The following is a 17,668-nucleotide window of genomic DNA, read 5'->3' as shown; positions in this document are numbered from 1 at the left end:
AGCTCTCTGTCCCCATGGCTCTACAGGAACTGCTTTCTGGTGAAAACATTAAGTCCGTAATGAACAAGGTGAAGAGCTTCTCTCAGCGGAAATGAAAATTCTGCTCAGAACAACGCCAAAGACCATTTATTTATTCTATTTATGTGCTTGTTACCAAGTGGCCACGAGAAAAGTGCCCATTATTATGCCTCATTAAAGAGGGCGCAGCTTTGTGCAGGGCACCCTGTTCCTCACAAACGCCCCCCACTCAGTTCCCATTCCAAAGGAGAGGGCTAAAATAAACAGTTATTTAGGGGTTGGGGCAATGTTCCAGAGTGTTCCAAAGCAGATTTTTATTTCTATCCTTAGAAGACTTACTCCATATATAAAATCTTATCCAGGAGACTTCTCAATTTTGATCTCGTAATTAGAGCTCAAATCCTATTTTATATGAAAAGTTTTTCCTCCTAGAGTTCAGAATAATGACGTCAATACCATAGAACACTTTTGTGGCTATTAAAAGCCCTGGAAGACAATCCAAGATAAAATGGGCTACATGTGTTTTGTTTTGTTTTGTAAAAGACCTACAGAAAAAGGAGAAATCCGATTCCAGTCCATAAACACTATTATTCCTGTTTCACCGGGGGGGGAGGGGGGGGGCGTGGGGAGGGAAAAGCAAGCATATGTACCAGCCTCCCTATGCTTTATCTTTTTCCACTGGATCTTCTGAGGTTTCACTGGACAACCGGGCTTCTTTTCCACATCTTACTTTAAAAAAGGAATTAAAAATAAAAACCAAAACTACCACTCAGGGTTGCCTGGCCGGACCCACGTCCATTCTGTTGTGAGATCCTTCTTCGTGGGGTGTCCACTCCTCTGCAGAGCAGCATTCTGTTGTTTTCTGTGCCAGAGCCAACATGTCCCTCAGCGCTGCCGGGTTCTGGGTGAAGGGCAAGCAGAGCCACCGTCCCTGCTCTCAGTACGAGGGGCTGAGCTGCTCGAGAAGCCAGTTTTCCAAAATTGCTTTAGCAGAAGCATCAGAAGCTTTGCTAAAAATACAGGTTCCCAGGCCTAATATGGCCGATGGGAAGTACTCTGCAGGACCTGGCGGTTCCTCCAACTTTAAGTGTGCATGGATACTGTGTACACATGTTACATACAGGCTACAACGCGGACGAACCTTAAAATCATATCCTAAATGAAAGGAATCAATCATAAGAGACCTGTATTGTAAGCCTGCACTTATATAAAATAATAAGAACAGGCAAATCCATAGAAACAAAAAGTAGACGGGCAGCTGCCTGGAGCTTGAAGGAGGAGCAAAAAGGAATGACTACTCAGTGGGTCCAGGGTTCCCTTTTGGGGTGATAAAAATGTGCTGGAATTAGTGATGATAGTTGCACAACTCTGTGAGTGTCCTAAAAACCAGTGAATTGTACACTTAGTAGAAGGATGGATTTTATGATACATGAACTATCAGGTCTCACTCAGCTGTTACTTAAAAAATATATACAAATTCCTAGGTCCTGCCTTAAATGTACTGAACCACATTACCCAAGATAAAGAATGGGGTCAGGGGAGGCACCTGGGTGGCTCAGTCAGTTAAGCATCTGACTTCAGCTCAGATCATGATCTTGTGGTTCACAAGCTCGAGCCCCGTGTCAGACTCTGTGCTGACAGCTCAGAGCCTGAAGCCTGCTTCAGATTCTGTGTCTCGCTCTCTCTGTGTCCCTCCCCTACTCATGCTGTCTCTCTCTCAAAAATAAAAATAAAATGTTAAAAAAATAAAAAACAAACTGTTGCATTGTCATATCCTGGAAATGATGTGGCTAATAAACAGAACATGGTACATCTATGTAAAGATGCCTATAATATTTTAAGCACAAACCGTTATATACCTGTGTACAGCAGGATCCTATCTTTGTAAGAAAAACGGGTATATCCTTATGTAGATGCATAAAAATAAGTGAGGCACTAGAATGCCAAAGTATTAACTGTGATATAGGAATTGTGGCTGAGGGTGAAAGAAACTGGGATCTTTCACTCACCGCTAAGTTACTGCTTGGAATTTTAATTTACATTTCTAAAAATAATTTTTCTTTAGCATACATACAAAGGCAATGTAATGTTCTAAACTTTTCAATCACAGAAATGTGCAAAAGAACAAGTGAGGCTGTAAGGTAGACAAGGCAGATGATCAAAGGGGGTATCTGAATAGTAACCCCTTCCTTCTTAAACAGGGGTGGGCGCCCACCCACAGCCCAGGGACTCCAGACTCCTGCTGCTCCAAGGGACATCCACCCTCCTCGTGTGCATCAAGCAAGGCACTAAGGGTGGCACACACCTTCCAGAGGCCCAGGTACTGGCCTGCTCCCCACAGCCAATGCGCCAGGAAGGTTCCTCTCTGATTAGTTGCTTGATGAAGTGAGGCATAATTCAGGGTTCAAGCTCTCTAGACAGCTCCACTTGAATGGATTCTTCTGGAGGGTTTAGAAGGTCTCAGCCTGTGCTCTGAAGCCTTTTCCAGATCCCCAAAGGCAACTCAAGAGCTAGTGGCCTCCCACAGGCATACTCGCCTGAATAGACCATTCCTATCTGTTTTGTGCACCAAGGTTCTACATAGGACTCTGTCTGAACGACAGATAGGGTTCCACATTCTCAGGGACTAAAATATCCACCAATTCGACAACTACTGAAAACTTCCAAAATGTTCAGAATTAAGACGCCAGTTGCTCATTGTTGGCAAGAGCAAAAAAACTGGAAAGGGTCCAAATATTTTTCAATAGGAGTTTAGGAGAAAAATGGAGGGGGGCTGGGGAAATAATTTATAGCACTTCCAAAAAGAAAAGGAAATGACATAGAACACTGGACAGCCATTACAAAGAATGGGGTAGATCTTTATGTACTGACATGGGTTAAGTGGGAAGGAGCAGGGGGAGAAAAGACCAATATTTACTGCTAAGTGAAAAAAGCAAATTGAAGGGGCGCCTGGGTGGCTCAGTCGGTTAAGCGGCCGACTTCGGTTCAGGTCATTATCTCGCGGTCCGTGAGTTCGAGCCCCACGTCGGGCTCTGTGCTGACAGCTCAAAGCCTGGAGCAGGCTTTGGATTCTGTGTCTCCCTCTCTCTCTGCCCCTGCCCCGCTCTCTACCCACCCCCCTCTCAAAAATAACATTAAAAATTTTTAAGAGAAAAAATAAAAACATTGCAGAAGACACAATCCCATTCCTAAGGGTGGTGGGGACTGCGTGTATATATAAGAATATAGACAGAAGTGGAGGGAAGGAGAGCAGAAGAGAGGTAAAGCATGAGAATGAAGGAGTATTTCTAAATGAACCTATAGAAAAAAAAAATTAAGAAAACTATCCCAAATGTTAACAATGGCTGTTTTTTCGAAGGGAGGAAACAGAGCAGATTACTGATGACTTTTATTTTGAGGCCTTTTATGTTTGTTAAGTTCTACACTTCTTTATTTGTGGGAATTTTTTCAAATGAGCGTGAAATAAATTTTTTTAGTAAAAATCATTAAGATTTAAAGTAACGTACAAGCTGTCTATTATTCAGTGGGAAACAAGTCGGTACCCCCAAACACCCTCCATACATGGTAACATAAACTCAAGACTTGTGACTTGAGAGTCAGGTGATCCTTTTGTGTCCCCAGCATTGTCAACACAGACTAGGATTCAGCACATGAATCTAAACACACAGTCAAGAAGCGATGACCCACCTTCAGAGGTGGCGTTTGGTTTTTTAAATAACAGATTGGGTCACTGCTAATGGAAGTCTATACTACTTGTCAGAGCCATAAAATCCCAGGGCTAAACAAGAGCTCAGAAGCCACTCCACTCCCAAACACACCTTCAAAATCACATGCCTTCCTGGACACGTGAGACAGACAGCCCTGGGTCCAGCTCTCTAAGAAAGGGGGCATCGTGATTTCTTGGGACAAAACATCACAAGAAGGTGAAAGACTCCTTCCTGTCCCTTGAATATACTTGATCAAAGTGGGATTCTGGCTACACTCCACAAGTTCTAACAACCCTGTTGCTAAACATCTTTACCAGTCTTCAACATTTTCCGTCTCTTGATGAGTGTAGGCTTGGAGTGACAACATCAATATAATGGAAACTACTGTACAGATGTAATGTCAGGACGCAGCTTACCGCCTCAAACTTTGTATTTTGGACTGTTAATGTCCTTCCACCCTACCCCCAAATCCGTATGCTGGAATCCTACCCCCAAAGATGGTACTGGTGGGAACACTGAGGTGTGAAATCATGAGGTGGAGCCCTCACAAATGGGATCAGTGCCCTTATACGAGAGGCCCCAGAGAAAACTCTCTCTTTCCACATGTGAGCACACAGTGAGAAGATGGCGGTCTATGAGCCAAGAAGTCTTCGTCAGACACTGATCTGCTGGTAGCTTGGTCTTGGGCTTCCCTGAGCGACAAATGTTTGTCACTGAAGTCACTCAGCCCATGGGATTTTTGTTTCAGCAGGCTGAACTCTGGTCTGCACTGAAGATGCACTGTCACCAAGTGACAGGGCTGCCTTTGGGTAAAGCCTCAGAGTCCAAATGGCCAATTGATCGTCCACAGAGTTATCCATAGAGATTTAACACTATTTATGACTACACTGTGTTTTTGTAATAGAATTTGTTATTACAGCAGTTAAGTTTGAGGACTGAAGGAGCCACTAATTTGATAATATGTAATGTATACAGAGTAAGATTTAAAGAAATATGAATGCCCAGAAACAATTAAATACTTTATTCATTAATGCTTAATTGTTATCAATGACAGCTTAATCTAACCTTGATTTTGCCATGTGGTTTATGCAGAATGCCTTTTCAATTCACCGATTATCAACACACTGTGAAAGTCCAGTGGGGTCATAGAAATGACTTCTCAGTCCAATGTGCTACCCATGTCACCGGACTCCTGTCTTTGGGGCTAATGCACAGTCAACACACCTTCCTACCATCTCTGCAATGGCTCACAGGAGGTTGTGAAGATGTCTCTGCGGATATTAGGTTTGGATTTCCCAAAGCAGAAAAGATTAACTAACTATCATCTTAATTCTGGTTGTTTTCTACATAAACTTATCTAATGTTCAATCTGTAACAACTGGTCTCCAGCAACCACATACACCCAGGGTTAGAAATAATACTTTGTATTAGGGTTTAGAGGAACTAACCCATTTCAGGGAAGCTCAGGGGTGGAAAGAGCACTTGAAGTCAGATCAGGCCACTTATTAGCTGGACGGTCCTGGGCAAGTCATGTCACACTTCTGAGCCACAGTATCCTCATCTGTAAAATGAACATAAACCACCAAGCAAATACTACATACTGAATAAGACTAGATTGCTTTGTAGGAATTTTCATTTCTCATCAGGCCCCAAACTATCTTCCTAACTTGATCTCTTACCCATTGTTTCCAGCCTGTAGGCCTTTGCACCTGGCTGCTGTCTCAGCCTAGAATGCCCTCTGCCTCATTTCAGCATATAAAGATCCTCCTTTCCCTCTAGGCTCCTCAATGCCACCTGTTTTAAAAAGCTTTCTTTTTTTTTTTTTTTTTCCTCTTCTAAGCCAAAGGGTCAGCTTTCTCTCCCTTAAAATTCTATCGCGCGTTTTATGAAATCTTGCACAACATTTATCACAAGCTGCCTTGTTTAACTGTAAACAGATTCACTCTCCCCTATTAGCACACAGTCTCAAAGTGCATTCCTTTTCTGGCACAACGCTTGGCACAGTGGCTTGTGTGTAAAAAATGGCCAAGAAATGCTGGCGGGAACAAGAAAATCGTTGATATTTAGTAATATAAAGAGCTAAGTGAACTTACAGGGAGACTCTTGCCCTGCTCCTTTTCTGTGGGTTGCACTATGGGTTGCCCTCCATCCCAGGCCCTTATATTCTGTAAGGTGGATGGACAATGTGAACGTGGATGACGAGTTTCATGCCACGTGCCCACGTAAATTGTTCTGGCAAAAATAACCTGCTTTGTCCATGATCACCAGAGGGTTTGTGAGAACAGTCACATCAAACACATTCTTCAGAGGATGGCCTGTCAACAGAACTAGTAAATGTGACCTTAAGCATAAACCCCAGTGACTTGGTAAGTGGATAGAGGATACTTTTCTCCATCACAAGCCACCCATAATGCTCCAGGAGGATGAAAAACGCTTTCTCTCCTCCACCCTGCCGTCCAGGCCACCTCCATTAGCCGTGATGGTTCACAGTGGTCAGTGGGCCTCCTAGTAGCAGGCCACAGCCTCTCCTCTGCTTTTTTGGGTTCCTCACAGATCAAACCAGCAAAATAGCTTCATTCAACAGGTCTATACAGTTTGGCATATGTTTGAGCCTAACTTGTTTTCTTTCACCTAAAACTATGAAAAGAAGTTATGCAAAACCTACTAGAAGGCTCTGATGGGACTCTCTTCTCAACAGCAGGGTTACTTAGTAGTTATTTCCGTACCATGAAAAGCTTGGGTACCATTTTACATGTATTGATATTATTAAGAATTATCAACCATTATTATCGTAGGATTGCCACTCATTCATTCAGCACCTCTTGAGCACCCGTGTGGTAGGCAACGTGCCAGGAGCCAGGGATGCAACGTCCAGCAAGACACGTCAGATTTCATGGAGCGGATACTCTTGCAAGGGAGAAAAGTGGACATTTACTTATTAACTTGCTAAATAAAACAGCATTAAGTCCAGTGAGGGAAAAGTGCCAAGATAACACATCTAGAATAACCTGATCTCACTCTTAGTTTGTTTAGGGGTGGAGAGGCCAAGGCTGGTTTTCCCTAAGAACTGGCTTGTGAGTAAGCTCTGAAGGATAAAGATGCAAAAAATAAATAAAAATGTACAATTTAAAAGGAGGGGGAGACAATTCTATAGGAGTGGAAAGCATTATTATTAATAAAAGAACAAAACCATTTTGCTTGTTTTCTCTACTGTTTTGTCTTTGGAGGAACTGCATACCTGTTTTGATTTTTTCCCCCAGGGTAATTCAGCAGGTTAATCTTCAAAGAATAATCATCTTTCCTGTGGATTTCTCAAGGTTTTGCCTCGGACAAGTTTGCTTTCAGAAGCCTGAAACCACAGAGGTGGCATTGTATGGAGAACTCCACAGGCTACTTTTGTCTTTTGAGAGACAATTCTATGAGGTTAATATTTACTGAGCAGCTACTGTGTGCCAGTGAGTCAAGTTGTCTGAGTACGTTTTCTCATTTAATCTGTGACAGGTACCATAGCCATCACCTCCACCTGACAGATGAGGAAACTGAGGCACAAAAAGGCCAATTTGGCCAAGGGCACCCTGCTGGTGAGTGGCAGAGTCCAGATTGGGAGACCAGCAGTGAGGGACTCATCTTGACATCCTGCTGCTGGCCAAATACACCACGGGCTTCCCCACCTTCCATGCCTTTGCTCAAGCCCTTTGCCCCACCTGGAACGCCAACTGTTCCTTCTCTCCTCCCCATCTCCGCCTGATAAGTTCTCCTTCTAAGCCCCATCTGAAACATGACTTCCATTGTAAAACCACCCTCCTTTCTCAGATTAGAAACTGTAAAGATAAAGGTACCAAGACAAAAATAAAGGGCAAAAAAATTTGTTCCTGCTGTGGCCTGGTAATAATCTTCTGGGAAGAACCACTCACAAACAAGAGCAAGCACTTATCTAATGAAGTGGCTGAAAGCAAAGATAAACAGGCATCTCCAGGTGAGGGGCACAAGCCCCATTTCTCCTCACTACTGGGACAATGGGTGGCTTTGAAACAAATCCCCCCCACATCCCACTCTATGTACTACCTCAGTACGTCCATAGGACCAAAACTGGGCCTCCCCTGTAAAAAGCCTCCATCAGCATCCCACACAGCGCTGGCTCAGAGTTCAATGGGAGTTTAACGTCAGGCTGGACCCAGTGCTGGCAAAGCCACGTCCGATAAACAAGATACATACCACTGAAGCTGGATCAAGGGAGGCCAGAAAGTGGACTGGGGGGAGAGAATTGTTTTCTAACCAGCTGAGAGGGAGGGTGTTTAAGGTGGGGGTGGGGGGTGGGGTGAACAACAGTGGCCCATTTCCACAAGCTTCATTTAATTTATATTTAGCCTTCCCATGCTCAGTAATTGAATGTATTATTTATTTTGGCCACAACCACTGCATGTGGCTTTCGGAACAACAATCATAGGCTTTTAAGGTTTAGTGCCATAGCATTTAGAGACTAGAGTAAAAATCATCAGATAAATTATTAAACATGAAGTGGACGCCACATTCCTGCTCCTCCTGCAGTGGCTTGAAGTGTGGGATGAGGCAGATGAGGAGGTCCAGAACTCTAACACCGAGGGCACTAATCACCTGCACAGCGGGTACCAGGCTGTTCCGATGCTGCTTATCTCCTGGTGTGGACCGAGGTCGTTACAGGGCAGCACAGGACAGCAAAAGCCACCCAGGGCTCTTGAAGAACAGTTCTTAGAGCAGCAAATCTTTGATGATAGGGGAGACTTTATTTGGCTTAAGAATTTTTGCCTTAAAAAAAAAAAATTGCATGAAGCCCCATATGGAGTCCAATCATAATAAGCTTGCCTGGAATCTACAATATTTTAGATCATGGTCTTAGTTTGAAAGTTGGGAGGAGAAAGATCGAGGCTTCTAGAGCCCCCACTTACAGTTCTCTGCTCTGGTACCTGCAGTTCACAATCTGTTCCCAATGTTTCAAGTTAGGCCAAACTCGAGCGTTCCTACATTAACTGTACTGTTCCTGAACTTTTTAAGAGGGAGCCAGTTGATAGTAAGATGTTAAGTTTCATACATCAACCTAAGCACCTAAGCTAATTAATCCACTCTACTCTTCATTTTGCATGGCATCAGGTTTTTGGTGGTGCCTGTTCATTTTTGTTTTAACTTGTTTCTTGCTAACCCATCATCCTTACCAAAGCAGGCACTAGAAGTGTTTACCCACACACGACAAGGGCAGGTGGGGAGACTGGATGTCCAGACAATAAGCAACATATGCAATAAGAAAACAACAGATCAACAGCATAATGACGATCACGGGGATGGTACAGAGCATGAGAGACTAGGAAGTTGCATTCAGCCAGACCGGTGTTTTGTTTTGTTTTTGTTTTTTAATTTACGTCCAACTTAGTTAGCATATAGTGCAATGATTTCAGGAGCAGAATCCAGTGATTCAGCCCCTACATATAACACCCAGTGCTCATTCCAACAAGTGTTCTCCCCGATGCCCCTTGCCCATTTAGCCCATCCCCTCAACCACAACCCCTCCAGCAACCCTCAGTTTGTTCTCTATAAAGAGTCTCTTGGGGCGCCTGGGTGTCTCAGTCGGTTAAGCGGCCGACTTCGGCTCAGGTCATGATCTCGCGGTCCGTGAGTTCGAGCCCCACGCTGGGCTCTGCGCTGACAGCTCGGAGCCTGGAGCCTGTTTCGGATTCTGTGTCTCCCTCTCTCTGACCCTCCCCCGTTCATGCTCTGTCTCTCTCTGTCTCAAAAATAAACGTTAAAAAAAAAAAAAAGTCTCTTATGTTTTGCCTCCCTCCCTGTTTTTATATTATTTTTGCTTCCCTTCCCTTATGTTTATCTGTTTTGTAGACAGAACCTTAAGCAGACTCCACACCCAGCACAAGGGGCTTGGTCCCACCACTGAGATCATGACCTGAACCAAAACCAAGAGTCAGACACTCAACCAACTGAGCCACCCAGGAGCCCCCGGGGGAAGATCATTTTAGAAAGAGGGAACAGCAAGCACAAAGACTCTGAACTGGAATACAGCTTAGCATGTTCAAAGAACAGAAGAAGGCCAGTGTGGCTTAAGTGTGGTGGAAGACGAGGACAAAAGGCAGGCAGGCACCAGAACACACGAGGACTCACAGGCAGGGTGTTGGATGCAATTCCAAATGTGGTGGGAGGCTACTGGAGTCCTCAGGAGTCAGAAGCAAAACTAAGCGGAGTTTGAAAAGGCTCATGGGTAGCGATCATGTTTGGAGACCTCAGTGCCCAGAACTGCCCCGGGTGAATGAAAATACAGATCAACATACCAGAACTGCCATGCCAAGGACCACTCTCCAACCCACCCAGGGAGCCTATCCAAACCAAAGGCACCACGTGGTGGATCACTAACCTTGGCTTTATCCTGTGAGGTCAGGTGGGAGATGGGAGTGGAGGGCAGACCATGACTGAAAACATCAACCCACTGGTGTCAAAGAAGCCCTCAAGTTAGTCACTGAAGCTTCCCAATTGTGGGCACTGCAAATGCTCTGTCAGCAGTGAGAGGCACGGCCTTGAGTCGGACAGATGAGGGGCTGAGTGCTGGCCACGGAGCCCTGGGGGCTCACTTGGGAAAGCAGGCACCAGCCCCAGGCCTGCCTCATGAGGCCGTCGGGAGGTTGAAATGAGAGTGTGTGCCAAGAGCTCGCCACATAAAAATGCTCCATAAATGGAGCTCTTATACTCTTTGTGTTTCGGCCTGATGGATGGATACCTCCTGTCCCAGGGGGTGACAAGCGCCTCCTGTAGCAAATATGTGCGGCCTCCAACACTCCGCCTGAGGGCTTTCTTTTGGGTCAAGTGGAGAACAGGGCAGGGTGCAGCTGATGACCCAGAAGCAGCCCTCAGTCAATGGCCGAATAAAGAGTAAATAACCCAATTCTCCTGGCAAGGCAGTGCCGAGGCTGTTCAACACCTGTCCCAGAGGTCCCCAGGGGGAACATATCTCAGCCGCCCACAGCAGTAACCTGCCCAGAAGCACACCTTTTGTTGGCTTCCTTCCCTTCCTTGTCTCAGCGCCCCCATCACTCTACGGACACTCTCGGGGGTCGCCTCCCAAATAAACCAGTTGGCTCCTATACCTAGTACAGGAATGGGCCTTGAGCACAATTTTTATCACTAAAAGTAACCTGTGGAGAGTATTCTTTCTATACTTATTAGATTCTATGTGTAGGTCTCTGGGGTTTCAAACAAACAAACATCAACAAAAAATAAACAGGAATCTACTGTGAGGAAGTAGTTCTAACTTGTAACATTCTCTACGCGCACTTATCCTGAGCTGCCTGACCTGGCCCGTGTGAGACAGATTTCAGAAGGTCCTTACAGGCAAATAGCTTCCCTCTGTAATCTGTCTGATTCTATAAAGGTGTGTATGTCCAATGTGCTTCCTGCTAAAGAAACAGATTTAAAACTCATCAGGTATTGATCAGTTATTTTTTTCTTTCCTTAAAAGAATCTCTCTCTTTACACACACACACGCACGCACACACACGCACGCACACACACACACAGCTGAGCGAGCTTTCCTAAGCAGCCAGGAAATGCTCAGAGGTGAGAATGACGGGCTTACCTTGGGAAAGGCACTGGTTGGCCAAGGCAACCTGACCAGAATGCAGGTAGAGGTTGAGGCGCGTGAAGATGCCCACCAGGGAGGGAATGGTAATGAAGCAGTAGGCAACACAGGCCTAGAAGGAGGGGGAGAAACACCACAGGTTACATCAGCAGTACCATCACGGCAGACTAGTCCTCCTGTTCTCATCCGTCACGTATTTTCAAGCAAAAACACTTAATTAGTCTCCTCATTCTGAGCCCCAACTTTCCCCTCTTGAGTCTGCGACATACACTCCAGATGTGTCTGTGGGAGGAGGGGGAGGGGCAAGTGAGGAGAGTAAGGGTGTAAGAAAAATAAATCCTCATCCATCATCGAAGGAAATAGATAACACCCGACGTTGAATAAGAAGCAGAATCTGAAACCAATTACTTAAAAATATGGAGGTAATTACAAGAAGAAATTGCTCAAAGAGGGTTTGAGGTGGTTGTCTCTGAGGAAAGAGGTATGAGGTCAGGGTGGGATGGTATACTTTTTTTCTTGCTGCCTTCTTTTTGGTACAACTCCATTTTTTTAAAAACACAGATATGTATTACTTTGATAAAAATTTTGAGCGGCACACTCAAGAAGGTGGATTTTTTTTTCACAGTTGAGAACTTTTCAAGGGGGATGAAGGTAGTAGACCTTCCAGTTACAGGCATAAGCAGGAGATAATTCGGCTGGCACAAAACTGCAATCCATTGTTCAACCACTCCTCCATAACACATATCCAAGGTGAGACATCTTTGATCATTTCTTTTGAAAATAGTAAGAAAATTGGTGAGTCAGTAGATACTCAAGGAAAAGTTCATCTGGAAAATCAATACTGAACCACCCTTAGGACACACTTGTCTTCTGGGAAGAGCAATTTAGAAACTTACAAATCAAACAACTCATTAGGGTTCAAAGTCTGAGTCTTCTCTCTAGAACATACCCGCACAAATGCAGCCGTCTTTCTGGAATGATTTCCTTTCATTACTTTTCTTGTTTCCATTGCCAACCGGTTTACACTCTGGGTTTATTAATTAAAAAACAAAACAAAACAGAAATGGTTATGAAATGATAGCTGGCTCAGATTCATGTCTCCCATAGAGATCTGGATATTAACTGCATACAAGTCAGTAAGAACAGGCTATCTGGGGCCCAGACTGGCTAATGCTGAACCCTGAAATGCCAGAGGGGCCATCAGGCCTGATTCCCCCTCGGCTTGAGCAAACATCTCCAAGACGGTAAGAACAAAAGGCACTCCTGCCTATCAGTCGGCACTGGGAATGGCCATTTTCTGGTTTAATGAATAGCCAGGGTTCACTTCATTTCCAGAAATCCCACACACGAAGCTTGAGATCTTAGAGATCCTAAAAGAAATCTCCAAATCTGTGAGCAAACCACACAAGTCAGCGATGCAACAGTAACATGAACCGTAAGAACAGAAGTAATAGCTCCCACATTGAACTTAGAGGACACAGGTGCTGGGTGCTGTTCTAAGAGCCGTACCCTCATTAGGTCACTTAACCCCCCCAACCCTACAAGGTGAGCACTATTACCTCCCACTAAATTCCAGATGAGGTCTCTACCTTTAGAACTTAAGTTCACATACCCTGATAACCAGCAACCAAATAAAAAGGTTGCTCTCCTTGAGTTTATGTGAAGCAATTCAAGAGCCTTGAGGAATCTTTCCACAAGTTGAGAAGTTCGGTCCTATGGTTCCCAAACTGTGTCGTGTGACATCCTCGAGGGCTGTAGCAAACTCATGGGGGTAGTGCGATTATTTTAGGGCAACAGAGCAATGTTCAATTTTTGAACACTGTGTCAAGAACGGGTATGAGGTGGCCCACAGATTCAACACTGGACCGCACTGTTGCTTACAGCGACATTCTATCTTTGTGAAACGGGTTTTCAGCAGCTGCTCTGATCAAGAGCAAGTAGTGTGCAAAAATCAATGTGGAACAAGAAACAAGGGTAGTGATGCCAACCCGATTCTAAGGTTTGAGAAGCTGTGCACTGCCCAGTAGACACACACACTTAAGTAATTGTGATTATTTAAGAATAAAGATATGTTATTTCTCTTTCAATTTACATATGGTGTTATTTCAAAGAGCTATCCAATTGTTAGGGTATAAATACTCAAACTGTTTGAGTCTAACTGTCTAATAAACAGAACCATTATTTCTTTCTTTTGGCCTGAGGGCCCCATGAAAAGCTACCATGATCTAACAATGTTGGGACTCTGGTTAAGCTACAAGGACCACAGGTTAGTTATTTCTATAAGTAACTAATCATGTAACTCACTTTGCCACTGGCATATGGGAATGAGAGTATGCTAATTTCAGAGCAAAAGAGGTCAGTAAAAACCATCCAAAGACTTAAGCAAAATTGCAGACTGGATTAATCTTTGAAAAACCACCTTTTACGCCCTAAAGAACAGGAGTGTTATGGGGCCACAAGAATCCCAGGTTAAACTCCAGGCCTGGCATATAAACAATAAATTTGATTGAGAAAACAAACGAATACATGAAAATCCTTACGTGAATCAACTGCACAAGAACAGGTTCCAGGTTGCAAAACATTGACCTAGCCTCAACGTAAAAACTTAGTTGCTGTTCAAAATCACGGCCAAAGGACACCTAGAAGCAAGGAAAACGATGCTGAGAGTGTTATCTCTAGGCAACTGTAAGCACATAGCATGGAAAAGAGTTTACCTGAGGGGCGCCTGGGTGGCTCAGTCTGTTAAGCATTTGACTGCAGCTCAGGTCACGATCTTGCCGTTCTTGAGTTCAAGCCCAGCATTAGGCTCAGAGCCTGGAGCCTGCTTCAGATTCTGTGTCTACCTCTCTCTCCTCCCCTCCCCTGCTCACGCTCTGTCTCTCTCAAAAATAAATCAATGTTAAAAAAATTTTTTTAATAATAATAAAAAAAAGAGTTTTCCCTGAGCGTTGTGTGGGAGGGAAAGTGCTGAGATGAGAAGTCATCAAAATTCCCGCCAACAGCAATGAATAGGTGGAAATGTCAGGGGTACACAAACACACACGAGCACGCTGGAATCTACTCCAATTAGACTTTACATTACTTTGCCCAGTGTGTAACTGAAATATTACCATTACCACCTCATCTTTATGACATGAGCACTGGACTAGAAAATAAAAAGACCAAAGGGTTCAGAGCAGAATCTCAGAATGTAAATAGAGTTTCCGAGGCTAGATGGAAACCACTGGAAAGGAAATAATGGAATTGTGTTTGTTGGCTATGGCCTTTTCACGGAACATCAATTTGGTTATTGAGCACCATTTGTCAGAGGGTTTTCCCTAATAAGAGCCACACCTTTCTGCCTCCTGATGGGGAATCCAACCTCAGCAACTTACTGGTGGCTGCTGGAGCCATAGATGGAAGTTTCTCCATCAATAAAAATCCCCTTTCCCCCCATTTCTTCCAATTTATGAACAGCTGGTTAGTAGGATAAACTTTACTGTTACAGCAATCATTTTTGTCCAGAGGGGGTTTAACATTGCTATTTCCATTATAGCTATCAGGTTTCACATCTTATTTCCTCATATTCTCCACTATAACTTGGTGGCTTTCAGACAAAGCCATAAAAGGCTAAAATGCCACCTGATCAGCGTATAAGTCAAGGGTAAGGAGAGTCACCTGGTAAAAGGTGCATTTCCTAACATGGGAATTGGAAGGCTGATTCTGATTTTGCATCGAAATGGATTTTATCTACAGAGTCAGTTGAACAATTAGCACTGACCCTCTTGTTGAACCAGTCACATGTTCAAGGTTATTTTCACAGGGATCTGGTGATTTTCATCTTGGTCAGCTTTTGTCTTGACATTCGTATGAGAAGAGGATACTGGCAGCAGTTGGCATTTTAGCTTTGCGCACCCAGGATTAAAGCAAAGGTGGTTCTGGCTAGGGTGGTGTGGTGGGTCATTCCCAAAGAAGGCTGAACAATCGCTCCCACACGGCTTGTGGTTTTGCAGGGTCCCCGTGGACTCTTCCCTCCCCTCCAAGGCGATAACCCTGTGACCCCTCTGACCAAGAGAACAAAGCAGGAGGCAGCACCGGTCACGGTGCAATTTCTTAACTTTGGTCTTAAAAGGCCTGCGGCTTCCCTCTGTGCCTGCACCACGTAAGAGAGCTCAGCGGAGACAGCTGGACAATGGCAGAAGAGCAGAGAGTAAGAGGCCACACGGATGAGAAATGAGGCCCCAATGGCAAGACCCTATACAAGTGAGCAAGGCCGTGTGGATCCTCCGTGGCCCCAATCCTGCTACACAGAGCAGCCTGGCCACACATTCAACCCACAGGATCGTTACGAATGAATAAAACACCAATATTTAAAGCTGCTAAGTTTTGGGGTGAGTTGTTATGCACCAACAGGTAACTAAAACAATGGGAGAGCAGGTGCTTGGCATTGTGTCCACACCCATCCCCCGCCCAAACCATTTTTTACCATCACCTGATGAGCAGCACATCGGGGGCTTCAGGGAGCCCCTTGTCCCCACTCCCGGTCCACGTGATTTGGGCTGCCCAGGCGTATGCATGTCTCCCGGGCCTGGCCAGTCCGTGTGCTCATTCCCCCTCAGCGCAGCAATTCATACAGGGATGAGCCAGTGACCCAAATCAATCTAGAGACTCAGTCCCAGGACTTCTGCTGGAACACTTCCTGCTGGGCTGCAGCGCTGGAAGGAATGGAAACCTAGAGCCCCTGAGGGGAGTGAGGCTGCCTGGGAGGACATCCCGAGAGCAGAACCATGGGCCAAAGACACACAGACGGCAGGTCCTGACGACACCACAGAGACACCCGTGTCCAGCTGCTCCATTCCTGGACTTCGTGTCACATGAGCCAATAAGTCCCCCACCCCACCCTCCCCTTTATTTTTTCCTTAAGCCAGTTTGTCTTGGCTCTCTTTGCCCCCAGGGGAGTGCTGGCTAATGTAAGATGTTTTCTAATTTCATCTTATCTTAATAAAAATGAAAAGCACCAGGGAACATAATGTTAACTGCTTTCCCTGGAGTAAGAGTAAACAATTACATCACATTCCAAGCGCACTGCAACTTTTTCCCCAAGACTTACCATTTTTATAAATCCATTAATCAAATATGCCAGCATTCTTTTCTCATCCTCAAGAGTGAGTGCACTAAAATCAATAATTGTGCATAATTAACATCGAGGTAATAAATGCAAGTTTCTAAAGGATACAGAAGAAGCAAACAATTTAACAGGTAAGAACATTGTGCATTTTTTAGATTTAAAAAACTCCCAACAGGCTGTGTTTCTTTTGGTGAAAATATATAATCTAAATGAACATAATTTAAATGTGTGTTTCTCATCTGTCTCAAAGACGGTGTTTCCAAGAAAGGTTCACTTTCTTTCCCTTGGAATTTGGACAGCAAGGTCCAACTTCAAACTTTATATTTCAGAGGAGTTTAGTTCAACAGTTTGTCGTAAAAAATTTCAAACATGCAGCAAAGTCAAAAGACATTTACAGCAAACATCCATACATCCAGCACCCAGATCCCACAATTATCCTTTTACAGTATCTGCTCTATCACATAACTATCCCCTTCCCTCTCCATCCATCAATCCAGCTCACTCTGGGGAGGCATCTTAAAGTACACTACAGATGGCAACTACCTCTATTTAATAGCAATATTAATACTAATATAAATAAGAAAATGCCACGTCCTTAGTTTTCATTACACATGTGAAGGCCTCTTAACAGTTCCCCAAGTTTATTTTTAAAGAAAACTTAAGAGCCTACAGCAAACAGGAGCCAAGTTTCTTGTGTATTGGTTCGTTCTAGGGGAAAGTACTGGCAAAGACTGCTTACCACCCGCTAACAAAGCAATGTCCCTTTCATTCTTTGAGATTCCCATTTCCCAGCCTCCTTTGTAGCTGGGTGTGACCATATGACAGTTCTGGCCAATGGGATGGAAGCACAAGTGGTGGTGAGCCTTCCAAGTTTCCTTCCAGAAAGAAAACTACTGTCCATCAATGCCCATGGGCTATACATGCCCATGGTGGAGGTAAGCCAGCTGCCCCCAGGAAGACAAGGACAACATCCCCGAGGGATAGCAGAGCAACGAGACAGCAGGGACCTGGCTGGTGCTCTAAAGCAGACCTACCTACCCCAACCTTCTGGTCTCACACCTTTAGCAAGAGAGAAATAAACCTGCCATGTTACTGAAGCTAAAACCCAGGATCCTACCAATAAGAGTGCCTTTCTGGATGTGTTTTGTGCCTTTATTTCTATTTTTGCTCAACTAAAAAGTTCATTGGTTCCATTTATTATGAAAAGTCTTGACATTTTTACTT

At 44.4% G+C, this 17,668-nt stretch overlaps 1 protein-coding gene and 1 long non-coding RNA gene across 7 annotated transcripts in view; one reads left to right on the top strand and one right to left on the bottom strand.

Annotated features, from left to right (window-relative positions):
* Positions 1-7,596, top strand: part of LOC128313652 (uncharacterized) — a 38,168-nt gene extending 30,572 nt beyond the window's left edge. Inside the window, exons 2-3 of the long non-coding RNA XR_008294652.1 lie at positions 4,474-5,009; positions 7,227-7,596. This is a non-coding gene — a long non-coding RNA (uncharacterized LOC128313652). The remainder of the gene's footprint in view (positions 1-4,473; positions 5,010-7,226) is intronic.
* VPS35L (VPS35 endosomal protein sorting factor like) overlaps positions 1-17,668 on the bottom strand; it is a 118,237-nt gene that overhangs the window by 25,216 nt on the left and 75,353 nt on the right. For all 6 annotated transcript variants that reach the window (XR_003415260.2, XM_053213381.1, XM_027043142.2 and 3 more), the window contains 4 exons: positions 16,427-16,490; positions 13,878-13,976; positions 12,287-12,364; positions 11,335-11,449 (listed from right to left, as the gene is read on the bottom strand). Coding sequence is in view for 5 of the 6 variants with exons in the window: in XM_053213381.1 (XP_053069356.1) it covers positions 11,335-11,449; positions 12,287-12,364; positions 13,878-13,976; positions 16,427-16,490 (356 nt within the window). In the remaining variant the exon portion in view is untranslated. The remainder of the gene's footprint in view (positions 1-11,334; positions 11,450-12,286; positions 12,365-13,877; positions 13,977-16,426; positions 16,491-17,668) is intronic.

The sequence above is a fragment of the Acinonyx jubatus genome, chromosome E3 (genome assembly GCF_027475565.1).
Source record: "Acinonyx jubatus isolate Ajub_Pintada_27869175 chromosome E3, VMU_Ajub_asm_v1.0, whole genome shotgun sequence".
In the NCBI taxonomy this organism is placed as follows: Eukaryota; Metazoa; Chordata; class Mammalia; order Carnivora; family Felidae; genus Acinonyx; species Acinonyx jubatus.
This window is presented reverse-complemented; position numbering and strand designations above follow the sequence as displayed.